Source organism: Biomphalaria glabrata, chromosome 3, assembly GCF_947242115.1.
Source record: "Biomphalaria glabrata chromosome 3, xgBioGlab47.1, whole genome shotgun sequence".
Classification (NCBI taxonomy): Eukaryota; Metazoa; Mollusca; class Gastropoda; family Planorbidae; genus Biomphalaria; species Biomphalaria glabrata.
In genome coordinates, this window is record NC_074713.1 from 22,119,888 (window position 1) to 22,142,937 (window position 23,050).

Genomic DNA, 23,050 nt, shown 5'->3' on the forward strand with positions numbered 1-23,050 from the left:
GTTTAGTCCCCTTTAATAATTGTTAATGCTATTTCTCCCTCACACTTTCTCAAGATGATACTTTCAACAAGTATTTATTGTACTAAACAAAACATGAATAAATAAATAATTAATTAATTAATTAGTCAGTAATTATTGGTAATTAATTATTTAGTTTGATATTAAAAGGGAAATAACTTCTACATTATTGAGATATAGTTTTAAGGGCAGAGTTCTTCCCCATTAGATAAGCTTTGCTTTTTTTTTTTTTTTTTTTAGAATTTTTATATTTGGCTTGTTTTTTGTATGTCCCCCTTCAGTCATGAAGTGACTGTGGATCATCTCATGGGAACAAATTGTTCTAGGTAAAAGGAAATAACATTAAAATATTGTTATCCCTTAAATCTTAGATTGGTGTCAGCATGTATGAAAAAAAAAATAAACAAAAAATTAGAAGAATTACGTCAGAAAAATATAAAAGTACAATACAACCCTTGTTTAATTGTTTCGTTTTTATTGTTTGTTTTTTTTTACAAAATTACATACAATACTGATAGTTTCCAAAAAATAATAAAAAAAAAAAAAACACAATTACTTGCTGAACTATAATAATACAAATAGTTTGACAAGTAAATGCAGACATTCATTTCCACCTTTCCATAAACAGTTATGCACCAAAGTGTAGGTGATACATTCTACATTCAACCTGATCAATGAAACAGAAATGAACATCAATTATTTTAAAATGTTTATAATATAAATCTTTCAAAATATATGCAGTTTAAACCATTTAAAATATCATTTTTTGAAAGAAACCAGTAACTTTATGATACAGTACATGCATTTTATAAAAACTGAATTACTAGTTCATATACAATTGTTGACTTTAGAAGTTCAGTATATTATTGTACATCTTCCTTGAGCTCTTAAATAAATGACAAAAGATAAAATAAAACAATATTCACTTAATTTTTATTCAGCACTTTTGAATTAGATTTAACTCTTTTCTCTCCTAACTGACGAAACCAACATTGATTCCACCAGAATGTGGTAAATAATTACGGAGAGAAAGAGTTAAGAATGATTATGTTCCCAATATGAAATATCACAGAGATGAGTCATTTCCTTTTTCTGTTTCTAAAAACTCTGCAACCCAAGGTAAACCAGCAGTAGATAAGTCTTCTTGTTCTTGCTTTTGCACATCTGTTAGATTTTTTTCTGCTGATTTGCCACTCACCTTTAGGTGCTTAAGTATCTGACAGTTCCATTGGTCATCGGTCAAATCCTTTGCCCAATCAGGGATGCTTTCTTTGGGTAATGAAAATCCAGACATTGCACCAAGTATCTTTGATTCTTGAACTAAAAAAAAAATTCAAACAAAGAATGCCTGTAAAACAAGTCTGATCACACAGCTTTCCTTTTAAACTTGAGTAGACATATTTAATGACAAGCAAAACAAAAACAAAAATACTTTAAAAAAAAAAAAAAACTCATTAAGTGAAGTTGTATCAATTAATTTGGATCAGTCATTTGATTCAATTTGTAATAGATCTAGACCAACAATAATAAATCTGTGCGCTTAGAAATATTTTTTTACCAATTGTTTTTGTTCATGTTTCATGCTTTTAGCTTTCTCAATACGCTATGATCCTATCCCTTGTCTGGACCAGTTGGAAAGGGGTAGAGGGGGGAGAAAGAAGGGGATATATGGATTAAATTTTTGTTATCTATATTATAAAGTAGAATGTGAGGTGTATGTATGTATGTATGTTACTTATAGACATCAAAACCGCTTGACTAATCTTGATAAAACTAGGCAGGAATGTTCCTTGGGTACTAACTTAGACCGTAGTGTATGTATTGTAGCCCTAAAACAAACTTAAGACCCTCAAAAAAAAATAAAGTTGTCCGACTCTATTACAGCTATAGTATTTTATGGATCTAGGCCATGTCTACAATGTTGACATGAGAAAAGATCGAAAGGATTTAGACCTAGATCTAATTTTAAGAAATACACTTTGCGCACATAGTTTTTTACTTTGACACATGAAAATACAAAAGAAGGTCCATTGATTTCATTATATAATAAAATTAACCTTCAATTTTGTTTTTCAAAAGCATTTTTTACACAAATTAGATCCTTATATCTGTGACTACAGATTTCCTGACGAACATTCTTTTATTAGACAATACCGTAATGAATCGCGTACTAAAAATTAATTCCTTTAATTGTTTACTTTATAATCCCATCGATAGATCCAAAACTCTAATTCAACTCTTAGATGATAAAAATTCTCTTCGCACAGATAGTTTTATACTCTAACACATAAACATATTAATTAAATTTCATTCACTTTTTATTTTGATCAAATAAACATTCAAATTTGGTTTTCTAAAGCTACATACATTTACGAAAGCCACGAAGCCGAGTTGAGATAGGCCTAGATCTATATTCATTCATGAATCGCGTACTAAAAATTATTTCGTTTAATTGTTCACTTTATAATCCCATTCATTTAACAAAGCTATCGCTCTTTTCGTTTTTAATAGATAAGAATGTATCGACCTCGGGTAAACCCATTTTCGCAAAACTAATTTTATTTTCGTAACGAAAGAGAAATTACGTGAAAGGATTATTAGCTAAGTTTAACATACATCTAAATCCAATCCACTAGATTATTCAAAAGCATTTTTTACATAAATTAGTTCCTGATATCTGTGACTACAGATTTCCTGGCGAACATTATTTCATTAGACATTACCAATGGTTACACATTAACACATCTCTCTACTGAGTCTATTCCTAGGCCTAGGTCTAAAACTCTTATTGAACTCTAAGATGATAAAACTTCTTTTCGCAAAGATAGTTTTGTGCTTTAACACATAAATATACTAATTATTGTCCATTCATTTCATATTTTAATCAAATTAACATTCAAATTTGTTTTTCTAAAGCATTTTAATACATTCGTTCGCTGTTCGCTAAAGCTGCGTAGCCGTGTTGAGATAGGCCTATATTCATTCATGAAAAAAGGTCACGCATGCACAGCACAGAATGAACTCTATAAAAGCCAATGTTTAACTCTAGATTAGTGTAGATTTAGATCTATGTCTACCTCAATATATACTTTATACTTTATACGCATGAACATACAAAATTTAGTCTATTCATCTCAAATTTTAATCAAATATATGTAGGCCTACAAGCAAATGTTTTAATTTGAAAAAAAAAAAAAAAGATTTAAGCCCATTAGCTATTTTGATTTGATAGCTTCATTCACACTATTTTTATATTGACACATTTGCTTTACTTATTACATTATTATTTCGTTTAATTGTTTACAAAACACTCTCAGTGACTATATCAACAGTAATGCGCAAATAAAGACCCGCGGGTCGCGGGTAACATATGTCTAGTGTACTTATAAAAAAAAAAAGGAGCAACCCGACTTTGAACTGGAGGGCTAAAGCCTCCTCAAGCCAATACAGTAACCACTGTGCCAGGGCACTGCTTATAAAAATAAGTTTTATAGTTATTTAATAGTTTATTTAATAGTTTGTTGTTGGTATTTTTGCCCACAAACAATAAAGGGGAATAATTCAACTTATACCACTTTATCAGTCAAGGAAAAAATTCTTTCCCTTGTTCGAGATACAACACAAAATAATTAACCCTCTTAAGACAGAGCCTTTTAGCATGTCTTGTGCCAAAAAGACACAGCACTATTTCCAGCCTAAATACTTCTCTTACAAAAAAATTCCTAAAACATAAACTATACATATTTTTCAAAGCAAATTAATCCTATACTCTTAAGCGAGCAATTCTTGTATGTATGTATGTATGTATATATATTTATAAATTTTATTTCGAAAACGGCTCTAACGATTTTCTTTAAAATTTCACGGTATGTGCATAATAGTGAGAAAAAAATTCTCAACTCATTGGCCACATTGGGAAAACTCGAGATCGACCGTTATATCGGTTTGAAAATGCCTCATTATCGAAAAATTAATTTTGGCTAGAATATTTTATGAATGAAAATTTTCCATGACGTAAACGGGAAAAACGCTGCTTACGTCACTAGGCTTACCGCAGTACACTAAATTATTTCTTTGCAAACAAGAACGAGTTTTAAAGAATCAATAGACCTAATTAAACATTTGCGCACCATCTTACTGTAGATTGATTTATTATAGAACTATGAAAGAAAAGTAATGAAATTAAATGTGCCGATGTATGATTAGTTATTGTGTTTTAAGTGCTTAATAAGTTGTTTACACTTTAATTGTGTAGAGCGGTGTAGATACCTTTTACTTTGTTGTTTATTTAGCTGGTGCCCTCCAGCTGTCTCGTTCTGAGGTTGCATGCAACCATGTGCTCTCTTCTATGTCAGCTAAGTCAAGTTTGCGCCATAAGCTGGTGTTTTAAGCGTTTCTGTGTTACGTCGACCACTTTTTAGCTCACCAAAAAAGACTGCCTTTGGCATGCGTTCGTCTGAGATTCGTCTCCCATACAGGATACTGCTCTGTCCAGCGTAACTGTCGGACTTAAAGAATTCCCTCTATACAGAGGCCGCGGAGACACATTTGAGACCAAAAGAAAATTTGCTTGGAGGACAGACGCAGACGCTAAAAGAAAATCTTAATCGAGCACCGCGGACAATGGTTATGCTTGTCCTGGATGTGGCAAGATATGTAGGTCACAGCTGCAATCCTCATTAATTTTCGGACTCTAAGACAAGCCTTATTATTATTATTATTTTGCTGGTGAATTATTACCATGTGTTCATGCTTCGGTGTCTACTGTCCTGTACCAAAACAAAGGAAATGGTCATAACACAGCTTCTCTACGCCTTACTTGCTCACACTAAACATGATATCCATCTAGCGGTCAACGAGTTTGCGTACGCTGCAGCCTCTTTTGATTTAACTATAAACCTCGGTAAAAAGCTTGGAGTTAGGGCGTGTTGACGGAAAGCCCAGGAGAGATCTGAATGGAGGGATGTGTAAAAGCAGGTCATAGCACCACTGGGATGGATGGATGGCAAAAGCCGGTATGAACTTCTTATAGTCCGACAGTCAGGCTGGGCAGGGCACGTATGCCATATGGGTAACGAGCATATTATTCGGCGTAACAGAGGTGCCCTACGGAAACGTTTCTTTAGAAAACTAATGCAATGATTTAAGTCTAATAAGAAAAAATGAGCCATTTTACTTTGTCACTAAGTGCATGTTTTACCCTATAACGTAGAGAAGTTACACTGCAAAGACTTTCTTCCAAGCCAATAATAGTAAGCCTACAATACAATTACGCAAAAGATGGATTGCAAAACTTTAAGACGGACTTGAGCTGTAGTTTGTCTAGACTGTAGGAGGACTTAAAAGACTTTAAATTTAATCGACATGTTCAATTAGGCCTACAATTAGAACTAACAGAACACTAAAACAACTCTTCAGATTAGTAGTCTTTATCCGATCGTTCATTTTCGTAATTACAAGAATATTCTCAAAATGACTTCGGGTATATATCCTTCCGAAATTATTTAACAGAGCGAGGTTCGGCCACCTGGTACAAAAATATTCTCAAAATGACTTCGGGTATATATCCTTCCTTAACAAATTATTAATCCGAGCGAGGCTCGGTCACCTGATATTGAACTAATACAATATTATGGAATCCATTTGAAATATAAACATTTATTAACATAAGCTAAGCCAATTTGCATAATTTATGTGCATAAATTTCCAAAAAACATTTTTTCAAAACAGAACAGAATTAAAAAAGGTAAGAGTTTTTTAAGAAGTTTTAGGCCTGAATAAGCCCTAATACATGTGTTTAGGGAAACAAGGCACATGGAGACCCTTCAGACACTTCTATCATAGTATTTTACTACTTTTCTTTTTCTCCCCCCCCCCCTTTCCATGTACCATGGAAACAAACACCTTCATTTTGGCCACAGTGAAAGCCACCCATTTATAAACAAGGGATCTTCTTTTGAGCTGTTTGTTGGTCAGAAAGTTGGCATCATATTTATTAATCTCCCTGATAAACATTTAAACTAAATTGATAATAAAATAGAGCATAAAACGGTCTATGGGGTGCTAACCCCTAGGTACTCAAATGGGTCATCTCTATCCAGCTCCTCACCCTTACCTCTAAATCATGTTACCAACACATACCTAGATCTAGATTTAGTAGTAGTGTAAACTTAGATCTAAAGCTTTCTTCAATACTGATTTTTATTAGGGCTACCATAGTTTAAATAAAATCAGAGTCAGTGAGTTTGCTTTCATCAATATCACCGGCTGACATTTTAATATTTTCACGTCACTAGGTAACTTCAAAAAATCAATACAAACAAATTATCGAATAAAAACAGGAAGAAAGCTGCCATTATAGTCTAATAAGGTATAAAAATAGTAAGAACTAATCTGATTGGCTGATACAAACACTGGCTAGCCAATCTTTGGGTTAGAAACATCGTGGCCGATATATCGGCTGCTTTGTCTTTTTCGCCAAATTGCCTTGGGCTGATATATCACCCGCGTCGTCTTAAGAAGGTTAATTACCAATAGTTATTTAACTAATTTGGTAAATTTTTATAGAAGTAAAAATAAATAATTTTGCAATATTTCAACTGAAATTTGATGTGAGAGAAATAAGGTGTACAAAGATATAACCAGACAGACAGAGTGATTTGATATAAGCTTTTTAAAAAGGGTAGTCAACAGAAACATCATCACCAATAATTATAAAAGACTCCCCCACCCCACAAAAAAAAAAAAACAACTATTGATATTAGAAATAACCAGTAAAAACTTTAGATAACAGTATTTGTATTAATTTGTATGACTATTTTACAACAATATTCAAATCTATGAAACCAATTGTATAAGATTGCTATTTTTTTTTTTTTTTTTATAACTTTAGCATAACAAAATACTTGCTAACAAATAGATTCTTAATGTTTTTGTTTTATTACACATAAATTTATAGATAAAAAATCAAAATATTTAATAAACTAAAAATAAACTAGGTCAAGGTTCTATTTACTGTAGACCATGAAACAAGTGTAATGGCATTATTTAGTAAATGGTTTTGTGTTGTGAAAGTTATTATCTAAGAAAAAAAATTAGGCCTACCAGAATCCAATGATAGTCTACTTGCATTTTGAGGTTTTTGGTTCCACAAATGTTTTTCTTTCTCTTTAGAAACAGACAACACCTGAACAAAATAACATAGTTTTGTCATTTAGCACATAGGGGAACATATTTAATATTACAATAAAATATGTTAACTATTTTTTGTTTAAAGTCACCTGTAGATATGAAGGAACTTTCCCATCTGGGAATTTGGCCAGAAATGCTGGATGATAGGATTCGTTTGTTTCTATCACTCTGGAAGCAGAAGCACCCCTTTCTAAATCCAGTGAAGCTTCTGGCTGGGAGCTGCAATCCAAATTGTCCAAAGTTAACAACTCTTTGTTTTTCTCAGAATCATTATCTGCATTCATCAAGTGATCATCAGCTTCATCTTCATCATCTTCAGGATCTTGTGGTAGTAATGTGTAACCACCTAATGCACTTTCATCATAGTTATCTTCATCATCACTTGACCCAGAAACTCCAGAGAAGATCTGGTTAGCATTTGAAAAGCTATTGATTTCAGACTCATCATTATCTGTATCTGATGGCTTGTCTTGATTTTTTTCTGGTATTGGTGCCATTGCTCACTAAAAAAATAAAATAAATGGAAATTGTTAAATGTATTTAAAATTAATTATCATGATAAGACAAATCATTCATACTTTTTTAGGTTACAGAAGCATAGCTTTTAAGTATCTAGATTCTCTTCTGGCTAATAAGATTTGAGTAATGTTCTGTCCTTCCCCTATTTCTAATCAGAAAATTACTGACCAAACTTTTGAGGCTGTCTAATAATAAAGAAGATGAAATCATTCAACTACTAAGTCACTCAAATAGCTTTCATTTAAAATCTGTCTGTAATGCAGCACTAGCTATTCTTAACAATCAGGCAACGCATGTATATTTACATACACAGAAGAAAAGAAAATAGCTACAAAATGAGTTCAAATATGAGGAAAGGCTGGAAGCAGGAAGGGGGTGTGGGGCATAGAATGCAGATATATATATATATCAATGACTGAGTGGTTAAGCGCTTGGCTTCCCAACCTGGGGTCCTGGGTTGGAAGACTGGGATTTTGAAAGTAGCTTCGCACCTAATTAAAGAACGCTACAAAATATGAATATCTTATGTCTTTAAATGATATGCCCTAATTATTTCAGTGTTGGCTTTTTAATGAATTAAAGATCAGAAGTGGTTATGTATTTTGTTTTTATGTTGGACCATATATTTAATTATACCATTCAACAAGCTTTGAATAGCAGTAGATCTCTAAATACAGCAAAGCATTTGTTTTAAAATTTTAACTGTATTGCTTCTAAAATCTTGTTTTAAAAAATATATATGTTACAGTGAATATGAATTGATTATCTTCATTCACTTAAATTTGTGACCTACATATCTAGATCTAGTCTAGAGTATTCTAGAGTAAATCTCTAAATTGTCTAAATGAGTAAATGGCTTACTAGAAGACTAGTTGATCTAGTCAATTCTAGTTTAAAGTATGCATAAAGTTATTATATAGTAGTTACTTGAAGTGAAATTCTAGATTCTATTCTATAGAACTAAAGCCTAAAACAGTAGAACTAGATCTGCTTGACATATCATGACATTAGTGATTAGTCAGACTAGTCCAACATCTTACATTCTTACTAAGCTTAGGCTTAGGGCAGTTAGGGCTTATTTAAGTTATTAGTCTGTGCTAATACTGTATTAGTAATAGACTTTTACTTTTAGTCTGTGACTTCACTACTACACTAGTGTCAGAGTAGATGTAGATAACTAGATCTACTTTAAGTTTATCATGAAATATCAATTAATTATAAATTAAATTTTAAATCTATAGTCACTATAGATACTAGATCATGATGATCATATATTATGCATAAATAATCTAGACCTAGATCTAATTCTAGATCTAATAATAATATTAATTAATATATCTTAAAATCTTACTGACTTTCTATCTACTAGACTAGAACTAAAATCTAAAGTAAATCTTAGACTTAGACATCTTACTTAGTTACTAGATCTAGATCTAGTACTTATTAAGACTTACTCACTTAGTCTTCTACTTCTCGTTCTGTTGACTGTTATTGTTAATCATCAGTTAATGTTATGATTCTATCCAATCATCCAATCTAATTATTTTAATTAATGTTTTAGTAATTTCCGCTGGTGTAATATTTATAAATGGTCGATGGATACGATCATGGCATAGATCTGTATTAGTCTAGAATCTAGATCAACTAAACTCTCTACTAATCTAGAATCTAGTTGGTCTAATCTAGGATTTATTAGTCTAGTCTAGATCTAGATTTTGCTCCACCTCAATATTAAGAGAAAAAAAATTTCGTTTCAGTAGCTTAGTATATTTCTTTTGACTTTTTAAAATATTAAAATTTACAAATTAGGAAAAGAATACAATTTTCTGTTACTTAACGGAACAACCTATTTTAAATTACAACTACATCTAGAAAGATTTACTAGATGTGATCTACACAGCAGATATCATCATCTACTATATTTATATTTCTAGATCTGAGATCTATATCAATATCATTCTATCTTGTACATGTACAGTGGCACATTATTTTAATAAAAGGCATAGGAGTATAGGGTCTAGATGTAGCTGATTATTATTTTTATGTTTTAAGTTTTAGAGATCTTGACTAGATCTGTTCATACTCATAGACCCCAAGTGGGCCCTAAATTGTTAGAAAAGAAAATATATATATTCAAATTATTATATAATGTATATGCTAGATCTAAATAAATTTTGTTTTAGAAATAGAAATCAATACAGATATAGTCATATATGATATATCTAGGACTAGGTCATATCATGTTATTATTTTTTTTTTTTTATTTCCAGAGAATGACGCATGAAATAAAGACAAAGAAAGAAAATAAATTTGATACATCTCCATTCCAAGTTGATTGGTAGATCTAATATAATTCTAAACTAAGATAGATTTTGAAAGATAGATTAATTCATTTGTCATTAATTAAAAGACTAAAATACTATGTCTGTGTATTCTGTCTTGTCTAAATATTACTATTTTATTATTAATTTGCTAAAAAATAAGTTATAAGCCCATTAATTCTTTAACCTCACATTGATCACATTCTTTGTTTTGTTAGACAGTTTTTTAATTTAAGCCTAAGATCGGATCCTATGTCATGAACCAGACTGATCAACGGACTTAGACTTCACAGACAATATAGCATTACTTGGGACTAGACTTCACAGACAATATAGCATTACTTGGGACTAGACTTCACAGACAATATAGCATTACTTGGGACTAGACTTCACAGACAATATAGCATTACTTGGGACTAGACTTCACAGACAATATAGCATTACTTGGGACTAGACTTCACAGACAATATAGCATTACTTGGGACTAGACTTCACAGACAATATAGCATTACTTGGGACTAGACTTCACAGACAATATAGCATTACTTGGGACTAGGCGTACAATGAAATAAATACAAGAGACGACAGATAACCTTGATGGAGGCGAGCTCATAATTGACTGGATAAACTTTGTTAAGGCCAAAGTTATGTGTATTGGCAACAGATCATCGGGTACTTACTATAACATTGGTCAGAAATGAACAAATATAAAGCTCAGTTATTTAGGCAGCGCCATCACAAGCAATGAGGATGCATATCATCGTGTGACTTGCAGGATATGAAAAGCAGAAATTGTCGTTAAAAAATTATGGCTAATCTGGGTAAACAAATCTATACCTTGGAAACAAACATTCCCAAATACAATCCTTGTCCTAATGACAACACACATGCAAGACATGGTAGTCATCCATAAAGGTCAAAAAGAGGCTAAATGTAATTCAGAAATGATGTCAGAGAAGGATCCTAATAGTATCATACAGAGATTGTGGCTGCATGAACACTCGTCCGCTAAGCAAAGTAGGGATCAAATGTTATATGAGATGAGGATGAGATTCACTGGACATTTCCTTTTACACTACTGACAGATATAATATGAAGGTCAAAAAGAGGAAAATGAAAACAGTGCTGTTCTCATTTAACATGGCATTACACCTACTTAGAAGATCTAAAATCTGTAGGCACTATCTGTGAAGGCTGTGGATATCGCTTGTGAGCTTGCCGCCTTATGCATCAAACACTGAAAGTATATATAATAATATTTAGATCTAGACTAATAGTAACAGCAAGAAACACAGAGATTGATCACCTTCATTGTGTACAGCATCTTCCTAACAGGTGTCCTTTACTTTTCACCTTAGTCTGTTGGACCGTTGGAGCACCATGCCAGATTTGTTGACTGTCTTTTATCCATTCCTCTCTTGCCTTTTGCCTTGGATAGAACCTCTTTCAATGGCAGGCCCGTCCATTCTTTTATGTTGTCTTCCCATTGCTTTCTCTATCTGCCTCTTCTTCTTTTTCCTGGTACTGTTCCCTGAAGGAAGGTCTTTGCGAGCCCCAAAGACCTTGTAATATGGACATAGAGTATTAGTTTGCTTTTTTACAACAGTTAGCAGGGGTCCAATTGCTGTAGTAACCCTGTCTTTACTTTTAGGTCTTCAATGAAGGTACAACATCATGTTTTGACCATGTTTATTATTTCCTCATTTCGGACCTCCTAATTATTGTTTCATCTTGTCTATGGACAGGTCCCTACGAACCTCATGCAGAATTTCCATTCTGTTAGTGACATGATCTTTGTATGTGGCACCTAATAGTCATCAGAACCATTGCTACTGATCCACATGTAGCCTCCTTTTAAGCTTTGCTGATGGGTCGCATGGGTCTATGGCCATTACGATGAAAATAAGGCTGATTGATTGTAAAGACAAAAAAAAAAAAAACAAATGCTATAGATAAAACAAAGATGTACTAGCTATACCAATGCCATGGCATTTGAACTGTGTAAGATGGTGAATGTCATCAGTATTAATGATAGTTTTCTTGATTGGAATCTTGATGTCTTTTTTCCTGAACTAAATAAAACATCATTGCTAGGATAAAATCATCCTTATTTCAACTTTACCTATCACTATGTGAAACCTGTGTCACCCATGGATTATTAGCAAACTCTGTGAATTAAATATTATATTCTTATGTGCAATGGTCAAATGTATAATTTGTTTAAATTATAATGTTCTTTTTCAAAAGGTTGACATTAAATACATCTGACTGCCAACAAAAAATTGGTATCTGTAGTCTTCCAGGTAGGTTATATACATATAAAATCCTCTTAAAGGGAAACTCAGATGGTTTTTCAAATTTGAGTTATTGACATATTTGAATTCTGCGTAAAAAGTTGTAATAGTAAACATTTTACCATTTTTTTATTTAAATGCTTAGAAACATTTATATTTAATAAATTAGAAAGTAAATTTTTGAGATCTCAAAAAAAACGGGGTGCTTTGAGATTTTGTTTTTAGGTTAGGCATACGTCACTTCCATCAACAATACTGAAAAGGAAACTAGATTTAACCAATCGTATCACTTACAGGCTCTTGGGCTTAGTGACGGCATATTCCAGAGCTATGGTACAGTTATAAATACATGTATAGGTAGATCTAAAACCATTAGGATAACCAACTCGAGAAAAAAAGTAACATTTTCATCTAAGCCTCTCCTTTTCCCAAGAAGTAAATAGATCGAGTGTCTGCCTGATTCGAACAAACTGGTCAGTGAAAGGCTAGTCGAGACTACGTGTAGTCGGTCATGTTGAGTGGTCTGGCGAGAAAATACAGACTGCCGTGGTTAGTCAAGCATGTAAATCTACTTTTAATACGCATTTTTTCTTTGCTTATAGAATCCTAGATCTAACTGCATAGACGAAAATATATTTCTTTTACGAGAATGTTAACTTTGCTGTATCGTCTCCCGTTATACAATAAGTCAATATATTAAATTAGTAGGCTACTGTGATGTCACAAAGAAACCCGGTGAATGTCTGACTGTTTTGGATGCGCAGGAAAATTACGTCAGAAAAACATCAATTACCAAGTTATTATTGCAAATAAATATAAAAAGAATAATATATTCATTATCTGTAAATCAAAACACATATTATATCAAAAATTTTCAAAACTATCGGAGTTTCCCTTTAAAATAGTATTGTATTGCTTTAACTTTAAAGTTAAAAACTAATAAAACATCATGAATTTTGTATAATTTTTTTTAAATATGTTTTTTTGTTTTTCAAGAAAGGAATAATAATACTTTTATATATCAATAACAATTTTTGTTGTATTAATTTTACAATGGATTAATTAACATATTGCTAATAAAAAAAACTTAACCTTACAAAAAAATTAAACTAAGCTTTAAAACTACATGGACATTCTTTTCTATCTAATGAAATATATAACTTTTATACTCAATTGATGTTACAATTTTAGATTGCTTTTTTTTTTAAGGCTGTTGTTTTAAAGATTCATGGAGAGATATCAACTTTGATATTGGTATGTTCTTCTCACTTAAACCTTACCTAATCTATAGTTACATATCTTACTTTTTTTATACTGTATGTCATATATCGCATCTTACCTCTAATAGCCTTTATCTCACCTTAACAAGCAGTCATATTACCTCACCCAGTTCTTATTTTGCATTGTCTAGCTTTATCAGCCCTCCTTACCTTACAACCCATACCTTATCTAACATTAATTAGAATGTCTGTTTCCAAAGTATTACAAACTACATTATGTTTTGTCAGGGCTTCAGAATATTTTCATCAATATATTTGTTTCATTTTCACATTAGAAATAGGAAATATTTTATAAACATAATAGAGATATTGGTCCCAAAACATTTTAATGCTACTTCTGCTGATTATTAAGCTTTGTGGTTTCAAATTAACTAATAATAATTTTTACACTTTCCTTCATATGAAAGAATTGCATTTTGTAAGACCGTTTATAGCCTGAATTGATTTGAACTTTAGTCTATGAGCTTTATATGTCATAAAAAAAACAACTACCTTGTTTCTTCTTAAAACCATAAAGGTTGTAACCAAAATGGGATGCATACTTTTCCAATCAAATGTTATTGATGACTACATCTTCATCCTTTCTCTTTATATCACCCTTATGTTGTAAACACATTAATATTGTAATATATCCAATATTTTTATTTTAAGAAATTAGTATTCTCATGAATGATTTCTAAATGAAATGATAAATTTGCTTACATCATGTACTCTAGAAATAACTAGTTTAGATAGAATAAGGTCAGAGCTGCTCAAAAATGATCTATTCAACATTGGGCTTTTAAAATAGATATGGGAGAACTTATGCATACAAAGCAAAAAAACTGACTCCATGTTTATTAGTCAAAAATTCTTAAATTTCTTATGGTATGAGTTGAATTATCATCAACTATATCCCTTGACTTAGTAACAAAACTTTTTTTAAATGGAAGAAAAAATATATGTGTTATTACCACTAGAAATTTTCTTATACATGAAACATACTTTTACTCATAAGTGGATATGATGATTTGATGATGTTGAAAGGGAAATAAGAATATTTTTTAAATAACAGAATGTTTGAAACAAGATGGTGTTCAAGATATATTTTGTTTGTGCACAAATGGAGAGTTTTACCGTTACAGAACAAAAGATATATTAGATAAGGTAAGTTTTAAAATTTATATATGTGATCATTATTCTTACTTTCCTGTAAATATGGTCAAATAATTATATTATTTATAATTTTTTTTATTTTTCCCCATTAAATTTGTGAAGGTAAAATTTATTTTGAAATATTTAGTACAGGGAGTCAGGCTTCTCAGTTCATCACTACCCTATTGAAGATGGTAATGTACCAGCATTTGATGAAGTGATCCAAATCATTGAGGATATATCAGTTTGTCTTAAAGCAATGAGGAAAACAATTATTCAGTAATAAATTCATTTATTCATTTTAAAATATATATTTTTAAAAGAACTTCATTTTACAGTTTAATATAATATTTTTAAAAAATAATTTTAATATTAAGTAATTTTCGGTTGCAGTTGTTGTTTTTTTCAATTGCAACTGATTGATTCATTTGTTTCCTCCAGTTATTTTCACAAAGAATGTTTTATATCTGTGGCTGAATAAAATTTTTATTTTAAATAGATTGTGTTGGAAGGCGTAAATATACATATATTCAATGCTTTATTCAATTTTGATTAAGTATTAATGTTAATATCAATTTGAAAGCTGTACATAATCAAAAATATAAATAAATATAATATACTCAACATATAACTGTATTTTTCTATTTGGCTATTGCAAGTGTGTTCAGAAATACAGTTCTCATAAGTTTCTAATGTTTTTGTTAAAGTTATTCTCTCCAAATGCATTCCCATTCGGACAGTTCTTTATTTTATTAGTGAAGGTCACATAGTGAAACTAAATTTTTTAAAAAATTATATGAAAGTATTTATTATCATGTCGTGTACGTGCCAAGGTCTCAAAGTGTGTAAATAGGAAGTTTATTAACACTGCTTTCTAGAAGACTCAAGTTTTGAAACAGAAGATTGTAGAATGAAAGGGAATTATTTAGAAATGAAAATTTATTACAATATTTCCTGTTCGTTTTTATTTTGAAAACTGTTGTCAGATATAGTTTCTGAAAAATAGCAAGACATATTAACCACCCAATTCGATTGTTACATTTATCTATAATGCCTCAGCGTCAATTACATGCTCACATAAATATGTTTACATGCTATAGTTACCGGTATAATGTTTTTTTGGTGTAATACACAAATTGTAAGTTAATGTTCTTCTAGATAATAAAGATTCTTATTATTATGTTTAGTGCTCCATTCCAGCATGAAAGTTAAGTGCTCACACAATGCATTAGTCTTTTTTCAGTCAGTTAAGCACTTACATCTAAGTTGATCATTGTTAACAAATTTTTATTTTTTCCTTAGCTGTTATGGTGGCTTTGGTCGTTCTTGCACAAGTAAGAATTTTCTTTTTTGATTACAGTAGTAATTCTTGTTCTTCTCATGTTTAATATTGAAATACCAAGCTGTTTTTGTTGTTGAGGTGATTAGTTGCAGCACATTCTTACAAATTTATATAATCTATGAACAACATTTTTAAAAGGACTAGTCTGGACATAGCAGACGATATAGCATTACTTGGGAATACAATAAATTTTATACAAGAAATGATGGAGAGCCTCGATAGAGATGTATTCCCAAATAGGCCTCAAGATAAATCTTGACATGTCCAAAGTTATGCATATTAGCTACAGGTCAACATTGGGCATACAGAGCTTGACCAAATACAGCAGTTCATCTAATTACACAGCGTTATCACAACCAAAGGAGATGCATATCTTGATTTATGTTGGTTAGGGAATGCTGTAGCGGTCTTCTAACAAATCAATCAGCCTTAAGACCAAGATCCACCTCCTCAATATAATCATCTCAATGGTCACCTATGCTTGTGATATATGGTAGTCATCCATAAAGGTTGAAAAGAGACTAAATGTGACTCTACAGCAGTGGTTGAGAAGTATCCTAGGAATAACATACAGCGATCATGTCACCAATAGAGAAGTTCTTTCTCACGCTGGCACTCGTCCCCTGGGTGAAATGGTGACCAAATGCCATATGAGATTCGATGGACATATCCTTAAATGAATGTTGTTTACCAAAGTCAGCCATAACATGGAAGCCAAAAAACAAGAAAGCAAAAACAAGCCCATCAACGTATTAAATGCTATTGTACCTTCTTAGAAGACCTCATATCTGTGGGCACCAGCTTTGAAGAGGATGTAGAAGTTGCTTATGACTGATTTCAGTGGAGAGAGCTTACTGCCCTATGCGCTAAATGTCGCAGGAGCATCTAAGTCAGTAAAGTCTGGACTGGGCTACATTCCTCCACTCAAAACATTTTAAAACTTAACTATTGTTATTATGAGACATAATTTATTTACTTTTTATTTTACTTTGTCAACTTTAATATTTTATTTTAAGAATACTTCAAAGCATAGAAGTGATAAGGATTTTTTTTTTTTTTAATCAAAGGGAGCCTGTTTGTTTGTTTGCTGTTTCTAACTGTGTATATACCAAGTTTTAAAGTAAATATTTATCTTCATAGTTATACATGAACTGCAATAAAAAAAAAGTTCTTGTGAAGAAAGTATTTGAAGGAATAGAATAAAAAAAAAAAAGTAGATTTTTATTCCAGATGAACTTTTTCAGAACATACTGGGCTTGCGCAAGACAAATGATGCTTGTATATTCAGGGCTATTCAATAGAAACCTCTTACTCTAAGCTCCTCAAAATGTCTTTTTTTTTTCTTTAATATTCCCTGCCATAATGCTAACAGAAGTGTTTCACTGATTATTGCACAGTGGGAAAGAAGACAATTCCATGCTTTCCACAGGTATATTTGCATGAATGATAAACTTTATTTGACAGATACGATTCTTATATAGATCTAGTAGTTCTATACACATGCGCAGAAGATGAAAACTTAAGACTGCTGACAGACAACAGCTTTGTCTGCTCAAGATGTGGGAAAATATGCAGGTCACAACTGGGTTTGCATGGTCATGTGAAATACTGCACACATCCTTAATCTTTGGAATCAAAAGACATAAGTTTTTAATGTTAACTTTGTCTTGTTTTTGTTGTTTTCCTCCTTTGTAAGATGTCTTCCTTTGGAAGGACAGGTCTCTGATATCCCTAAGGTGTCTGATATCCCTAAGGTGTCTGATAGCCCTAAGGTGTCTGATATCCCTAAGGTGTCTGATAGCCCTAAAGAAATTGAGTTCAGAATTAGTTGTTGACAGTTGTGATAAAATGTTACCAAAAAAAAAGTTGGTGTTGAGAACACCTTTTTTTTTCTTTAGTAGTGGCATGTTTACTGATGGCGCTAGATGATACTATCTCTCATGAAGAAGCAGCTAGAAAACTTAAAGAACTCAAAGGAAACCGTGCAATCAATTCTGTTAAAGTGAGTTGTTTACATAATCCAAGATATAAAAATTACTTTTTGTATAATATAAATTAACCTATAATTAAAATGTATTGTTTTTTTTTTTTTTCAGCAATATAACTTTGTGACAGAATTTCCAACATTGTTCAGTGAATACAAACAGAAATAAAGCCATGACAATGGAAGCCAACTAAAAATGTTTCAATTGAAAGAAATTTATTAGAAACAATAAATTGTATAAAACAAACCATTTTGACCTCTTAGTGTGTTGATGTAGATATTACAGTAACAAATCATTTGGTATTTTATTATGCCACAGCCTTGTATAATTTATTGAAAACTAAAAAAAAATGAGCTCATTAAAACTGATATGAGCTTAAGAGCTATTTGAACAAAAAAATAAATGGCTTAAAAGTCTAGAAAAACAAATGTAAATTTATAAAATAGTACATGACAAAAACAAAACATTTGTAAATGTTTTAGTCATGAAACCAATCAATACCATGCACAAATTGTAACATTATGGCACATAATGCATCACAACTATATACAACAAAAAAGAAACCATGAGGTATTTGGTACAATTGAATGTCACTATTTCAATATTATACATTGAGTTTGTTCACATCTGCATAGAGTAATAGAACTGTACAAGTCTGCAGTGTTAAGATGTTGGGTATAGACAGACATTTGTATCTAGTTAGTAAACTCCTAGGATAAAGTTGTATTCCCCGAACACAATTAAGTATGCTAAAAGCATTTTAACACATTTTTTGGTTCATTTTAAATGTATAAAAAAAAAAATGACTTCCATAATGCCTGTATTATTATTACAAAAAAATAATTTAAAAATACTAGAGGTCAAGCCAATTGTACTCAGAGATGCAATTACATAATATTATTTGTAAAATAATAATATTGACGGTGAAGCTTTGGTTAAAGAGCAAAGACTAGAATTATCTCATACTGGCCATCATCACCAACAGACTTCTGCTGCAGATGTAAGACTCAAGACAATAAATCTTGAAATGACCCCCACACATCTCAGTGTACAATATTGAGCTGCAAAGGATAACTCTCTCACTATCATGGGAGTGTGTTGTGTCATGTTATACCTTGAAATCAATCTTGCCAATGAGGGTCCACTGTACTATTTCTGTTTCCTAAATGTAACAAATTTTGTCACAAAGTTTGACAAACAAACTATAAGAATTATTGAATGAATTGATTTCTTTTTAAAAAATCACAAAATAGTTTAGTCATGTTCTATTATTAAAACTTGTCAATTGACTATAAAATCAATGTTTTGGAGTTAGCAGTGGCAAGAAAAATCTTCAGATGCTTGGGTTCAAAATATCTTGTACACACATTCCCCTACGATAATGCACATCTTTCATTTTGACCACATGCACTGTCATTTAGGTACATTTTTATAGTACATATTTACATCCACCTTTCATAGGGCCCCACCTCCATTACACAAAGGATCTTCAATGGCACAATTCATTCCCCCTACCTGGAATTAGCAAATGAATAGATCCATGTGAATTACTTTTTTAAAATTGTATTTTTGTAATAATCATAAAAAATCTATTGATTATTTGACTAAGGACATTCACTCTATTGCATTGGTTTCCCCTACACCAAGGCTCTAGTCCCCATCAGACTAATGATTCAAAAAAAAAAATTTCAGTTAGATCTTCCCCTTGGATATAATGCCAGAGAGGTCATCATCACCCTCTTATCTGAATGTTACGGGCTTTCCAAACTGGAAGAACATTTAGACTAATATTTAAAGTCAGTAAATACAAATTTCAGAAATGATTTTACACTGAATACAAATGTCAAGCTACATGATTCAATTACAAATAAAATCATACTTTTGTATAACTTTGGTCCCTAAATCAAAGAATTAAAAAAAAAACACACACACACACTCATAAGTCAATAAAATAACTAGAGCATTACTTGTACAAATAGAAATATAATGCACTTGTTACAAGTTGCAGGACTAAAATGTTACTTGTGTCAACTTGTAGACTATAGATCCTAATATTGATACTCAAAAGAAAGCTCTCTATTCACAAGATCTACCAACAAGGTTGTTAAAATCTATCAGATTTCAATAACAGCACTAAAGCACACTGACAATGGCAGGGGTGAGCAAACATTGACAAAAATTTTAGTATGGGAGGCCACATATATATATTATGTCTACTTAAACTTAGAAAAAATGTTTATACTTAAAAGCATGTATAATTTCATTTTACATACATACTGTATTATACATGTACATTTTATTTCACATTCATACTGTATTAGACATGTACTTTTAATTTTTACAATGAGAAATTACAACCAAAGTTAGCAATTTGTTTTTAAAACTAATTTTACAAATATTTCTACTTCATATTTATTTCATTTCCTCAAAAATATGCAGTTGTACAGAATTAAACTGTTTACACTGGTGTATAATGTTCCTGAAATGTGGAACTAGCTTACTTATTTTTATCCTCACATGTGCGTTCCTATGCTGTCAGACAGCATTGAATTCTGTTATTACACTTATTTTTAATCAAGAAAATACTTGTTCACAGAAATTTGTGGACCCAAATAATGTCAAAGTTTATGTATAAATAATCTGTGGTCACTCCTTGTATCTGTTTGGAATACGTAAAACCCTTTGCCAGGCAGCATGTGGCTGCAAACCATAGTTTGCCCACCCCTTCACTAAGGTGTTCATATCACCGTGGAAATTAACTTTTAACTATTCTTAGAAATTAATAAAATGCTACATATAACAGAAAATAAAGTTACATGACATTGTTAATGGCTGGACTTGTGCTTCGTTTCATTAGTTCGCTGAAATTTCAATTTTCGAGGTGAAGGTTTGTCAGGATATTTTCTTTTAACGGAAGCATTTCTTTCCTCTTGTGGACTGGATGAACATGGCAATGTGTGAGGATTCAGTACATGGACACATTCTAGTTCAGTATCTAAAATGCCTTTGAACCTGTGCAGAGAAAATACTATGACAGTTAAGTATTTTATAAGAATTGATTTATTTTTATCGCACCTCTAAGCAAAATGTATATTATTTTGTAGCAGCAGCCTATCAGCATTGGTTTCCTGCAGTCCATCTCAAAGACTAAAAGCACAAGAAACTTGATTTCATCATCTCTAGTATAGAAATAGGTACTTTAAATCTTTTGAAAGCAAACCCTTTGCAAACTATTTTTGCATGCAAATGCATCATTTTCAAAATAATAAAAAAATCTTACATAGCATTAAAATGGAATTGCTTTTCTTCTGTAATATATATATATATATATATATATATATATATATATATATATATATATATATATATATATATATATATATACATATATATTCTATATATTATATAAATGTTTTGGCAATATAAAAAAGATTATATTGTATATTTATAGGTATAACTAATTGTCTTGAAAATAATTGAACTTTTCTTTTACAACTAAAATGCATTTTCTTTGAAACTATTATAAACATTTTTATAACAATTTGAAAGGTAGTGCCTGGTAATCTGTGCAAATGTTGGTCTAATTAGGACAGGAATCTGTGTAAGATGTCATGTATGAGTACAACAGTTCTGTGTGACACAAATTCCTTTTCTTATCTCCTTGTTGTTTTATTTAGTTTAATTTTTCGTTTGTTTGCTGCTCTAGAGTTAAGTACAATAAGCATCCATCTAGTCAAGTCACAAAGAGCATACAATTTACTGTATTTAGTGATGGGAAACTAAACTTAATTTAAAAAGTTAAACTAAAACTAAGTTTCAACTAAAATAAAGTTGTTAAACTGTTAGTTTATCATTAATTTTAAATTATAGTTCAACTAAATTAAAGAAAATTTATTAAACTATACAACCTTTTTCATAACTTTTTTTTTTTTTTTTTTTATTTTTTTTTTTTAATAAAATCAGTAATAAGGAAGATGTTTCTTACATAAACGTTAATGCACTATAACATTAAAAAAAACAAAAGTCTAAATATGTGTGCTTGTATTTTTGCCTTATATTTAAACCTTGAATGGCACTTTAAAGAAAAAAAACTAATTATTATATAACGGAAAATCTTACTTATACCAATAAAGTTTAAAATCTCATTAAATAACAGATTTATAATTTCACATTTCTAGTAACCAAATAAATAGAAATGAAATTGTTGGAGTTTTATGAAAAATTTGACCTGTATAACTATTTTAGTGTAAAGTACATGCTTGACTAACCATGCCAATGTGTTAATTTCTGATCTTACCACTCACCATACTACTAACACATAAACATTAAACGTGTAAGAAAAAAAAACGCGGGTTGGCCTTGGCATTATGGACTGCACACTACAGTACACTAAGCCTACATGTGTAGGTCTATCTGACCAGGTTGTTACAATCAGTTGGACACACAGTCTATTTACTTTTTGGGCAGGGAGGGTGTGTAACTATTTTAGTGTAAAGATAGATCTACGTACATGCTTGACTAACCATGCCAGTGTGTTATTTTCTTGTCTGACCACTCGACAATAAGCAAACACTATTGCATAATGTGCAATGAAAAAAACACAGGGTAGTCTTGTAGTATCATCAACTACACATGTACAGTACACTAGGCCTACATGTGTATGTCTACCTGACCAAGTCATTCAAATCAGTCAGACACTATTTTCTTTTTGGTCAGGGAGGGTGCAATGTGGATTAAGATGTGTTTTTTTTTCTAGAGTTGGTTATCCTAATGCTTTTAGATCTATATAGGCTTAACTGTCAATTTAGACCTCTCTGTGGCATTTTACGTCTCGAGAGAAGATCTTTTCCCTTTGCAACTTCTTGTGTGACTAAAGAGGCCAATCCTTGATACACAGCTGCGATCGCAGGTTGGGCATATATAATCACGAGGCGCTGTTGCATTTTCACCCTTCTTTCTGCTTCTG

The 23,050-nt window shown here is 31.3% G+C and overlaps 3 protein-coding genes across 10 annotated transcripts in view; 1 reads left to right on the top strand and 2 right to left on the bottom strand.

Moving 5' to 3' along the window:
• Positions 1-232: 232 nt before the first annotated feature.
• Positions 233-9,494, bottom strand: LOC106056846 (uncharacterized). Of its 3 annotated transcripts, XM_056023990.1 has the most exons (5): positions 9,187-9,494; positions 7,299-7,712; positions 7,123-7,204; positions 1,217-1,338; positions 233-685 (listed from the first exon to the last, which is right to left on the bottom strand). In XM_056023990.1, exons 2-5 carry the CDS (start codon positions 7,704-7,706, stop codon positions 647-649), a joined length of 651 nt encoding a protein of 216 aa, XP_055879965.1. In that variant the 5' UTR covers positions 7,707-7,712; positions 9,187-9,494; the 3' UTR covers positions 233-646. The 3 variants fall into 3 exon arrangements, with proteins under 3 accessions (XP_055879965.1, XP_013069177.2, XP_013069178.2); XM_013213723.2 differs by having other exon boundaries at positions 233-1,338; XM_013213724.2 differs by having other exon boundaries at positions 233-1,338; positions 9,183-9,494.
• LOC106056847 (cyclin-dependent kinase inhibitor 3-like) lies at positions 4,075-18,333 on the top strand. Of its 4 annotated transcripts, none has more exons than XM_056023998.1 (9): positions 4,075-4,191; positions 9,999-10,066; positions 12,297-12,352; positions 13,553-13,597; positions 14,678-14,769; positions 14,906-15,036; positions 16,060-16,091; positions 17,998-18,101; positions 18,196-18,333. In XM_056023998.1, the coding sequence occupies exons 2-9, from the start codon at positions 10,002-10,004 to the stop codon at positions 18,250-18,252; spliced, it is 582 nt and encodes a 193-aa protein (XP_055879973.1). In that variant the 5' UTR covers positions 4,075-4,191; positions 9,999-10,001; the 3' UTR covers positions 18,253-18,333. The 4 variants fall into 4 exon arrangements, with proteins under 4 accessions (XP_055879973.1, XP_055879970.1, XP_055879971.1 ...); XM_056023995.1 differs by lacking the exon at positions 4,075-4,191 and adding an exon at positions 9,549-9,700; XM_056023996.1 differs by lacking the exon at positions 4,075-4,191 and adding an exon at positions 9,610-9,628 and having other exon boundaries at positions 9,996-10,066.
• The window catches only part of LOC106056845 (uncharacterized), a 38,983-nt gene continuing 34,215 nt past the window's right edge, over positions 18,283-23,050 (bottom strand). For all 3 annotated transcript variants that reach the window (XM_013213721.2, XM_013213718.2, XM_013213719.2), the window contains exon 17: positions 18,283-21,096. In XM_013213721.2, coding sequence (XP_013069175.2) covers positions 20,910-21,096 — 187 coding nt within the window. In that variant the 3' untranslated portion in view covers positions 18,283-20,909. The remainder of the gene's footprint in view (positions 21,097-23,050) is intronic.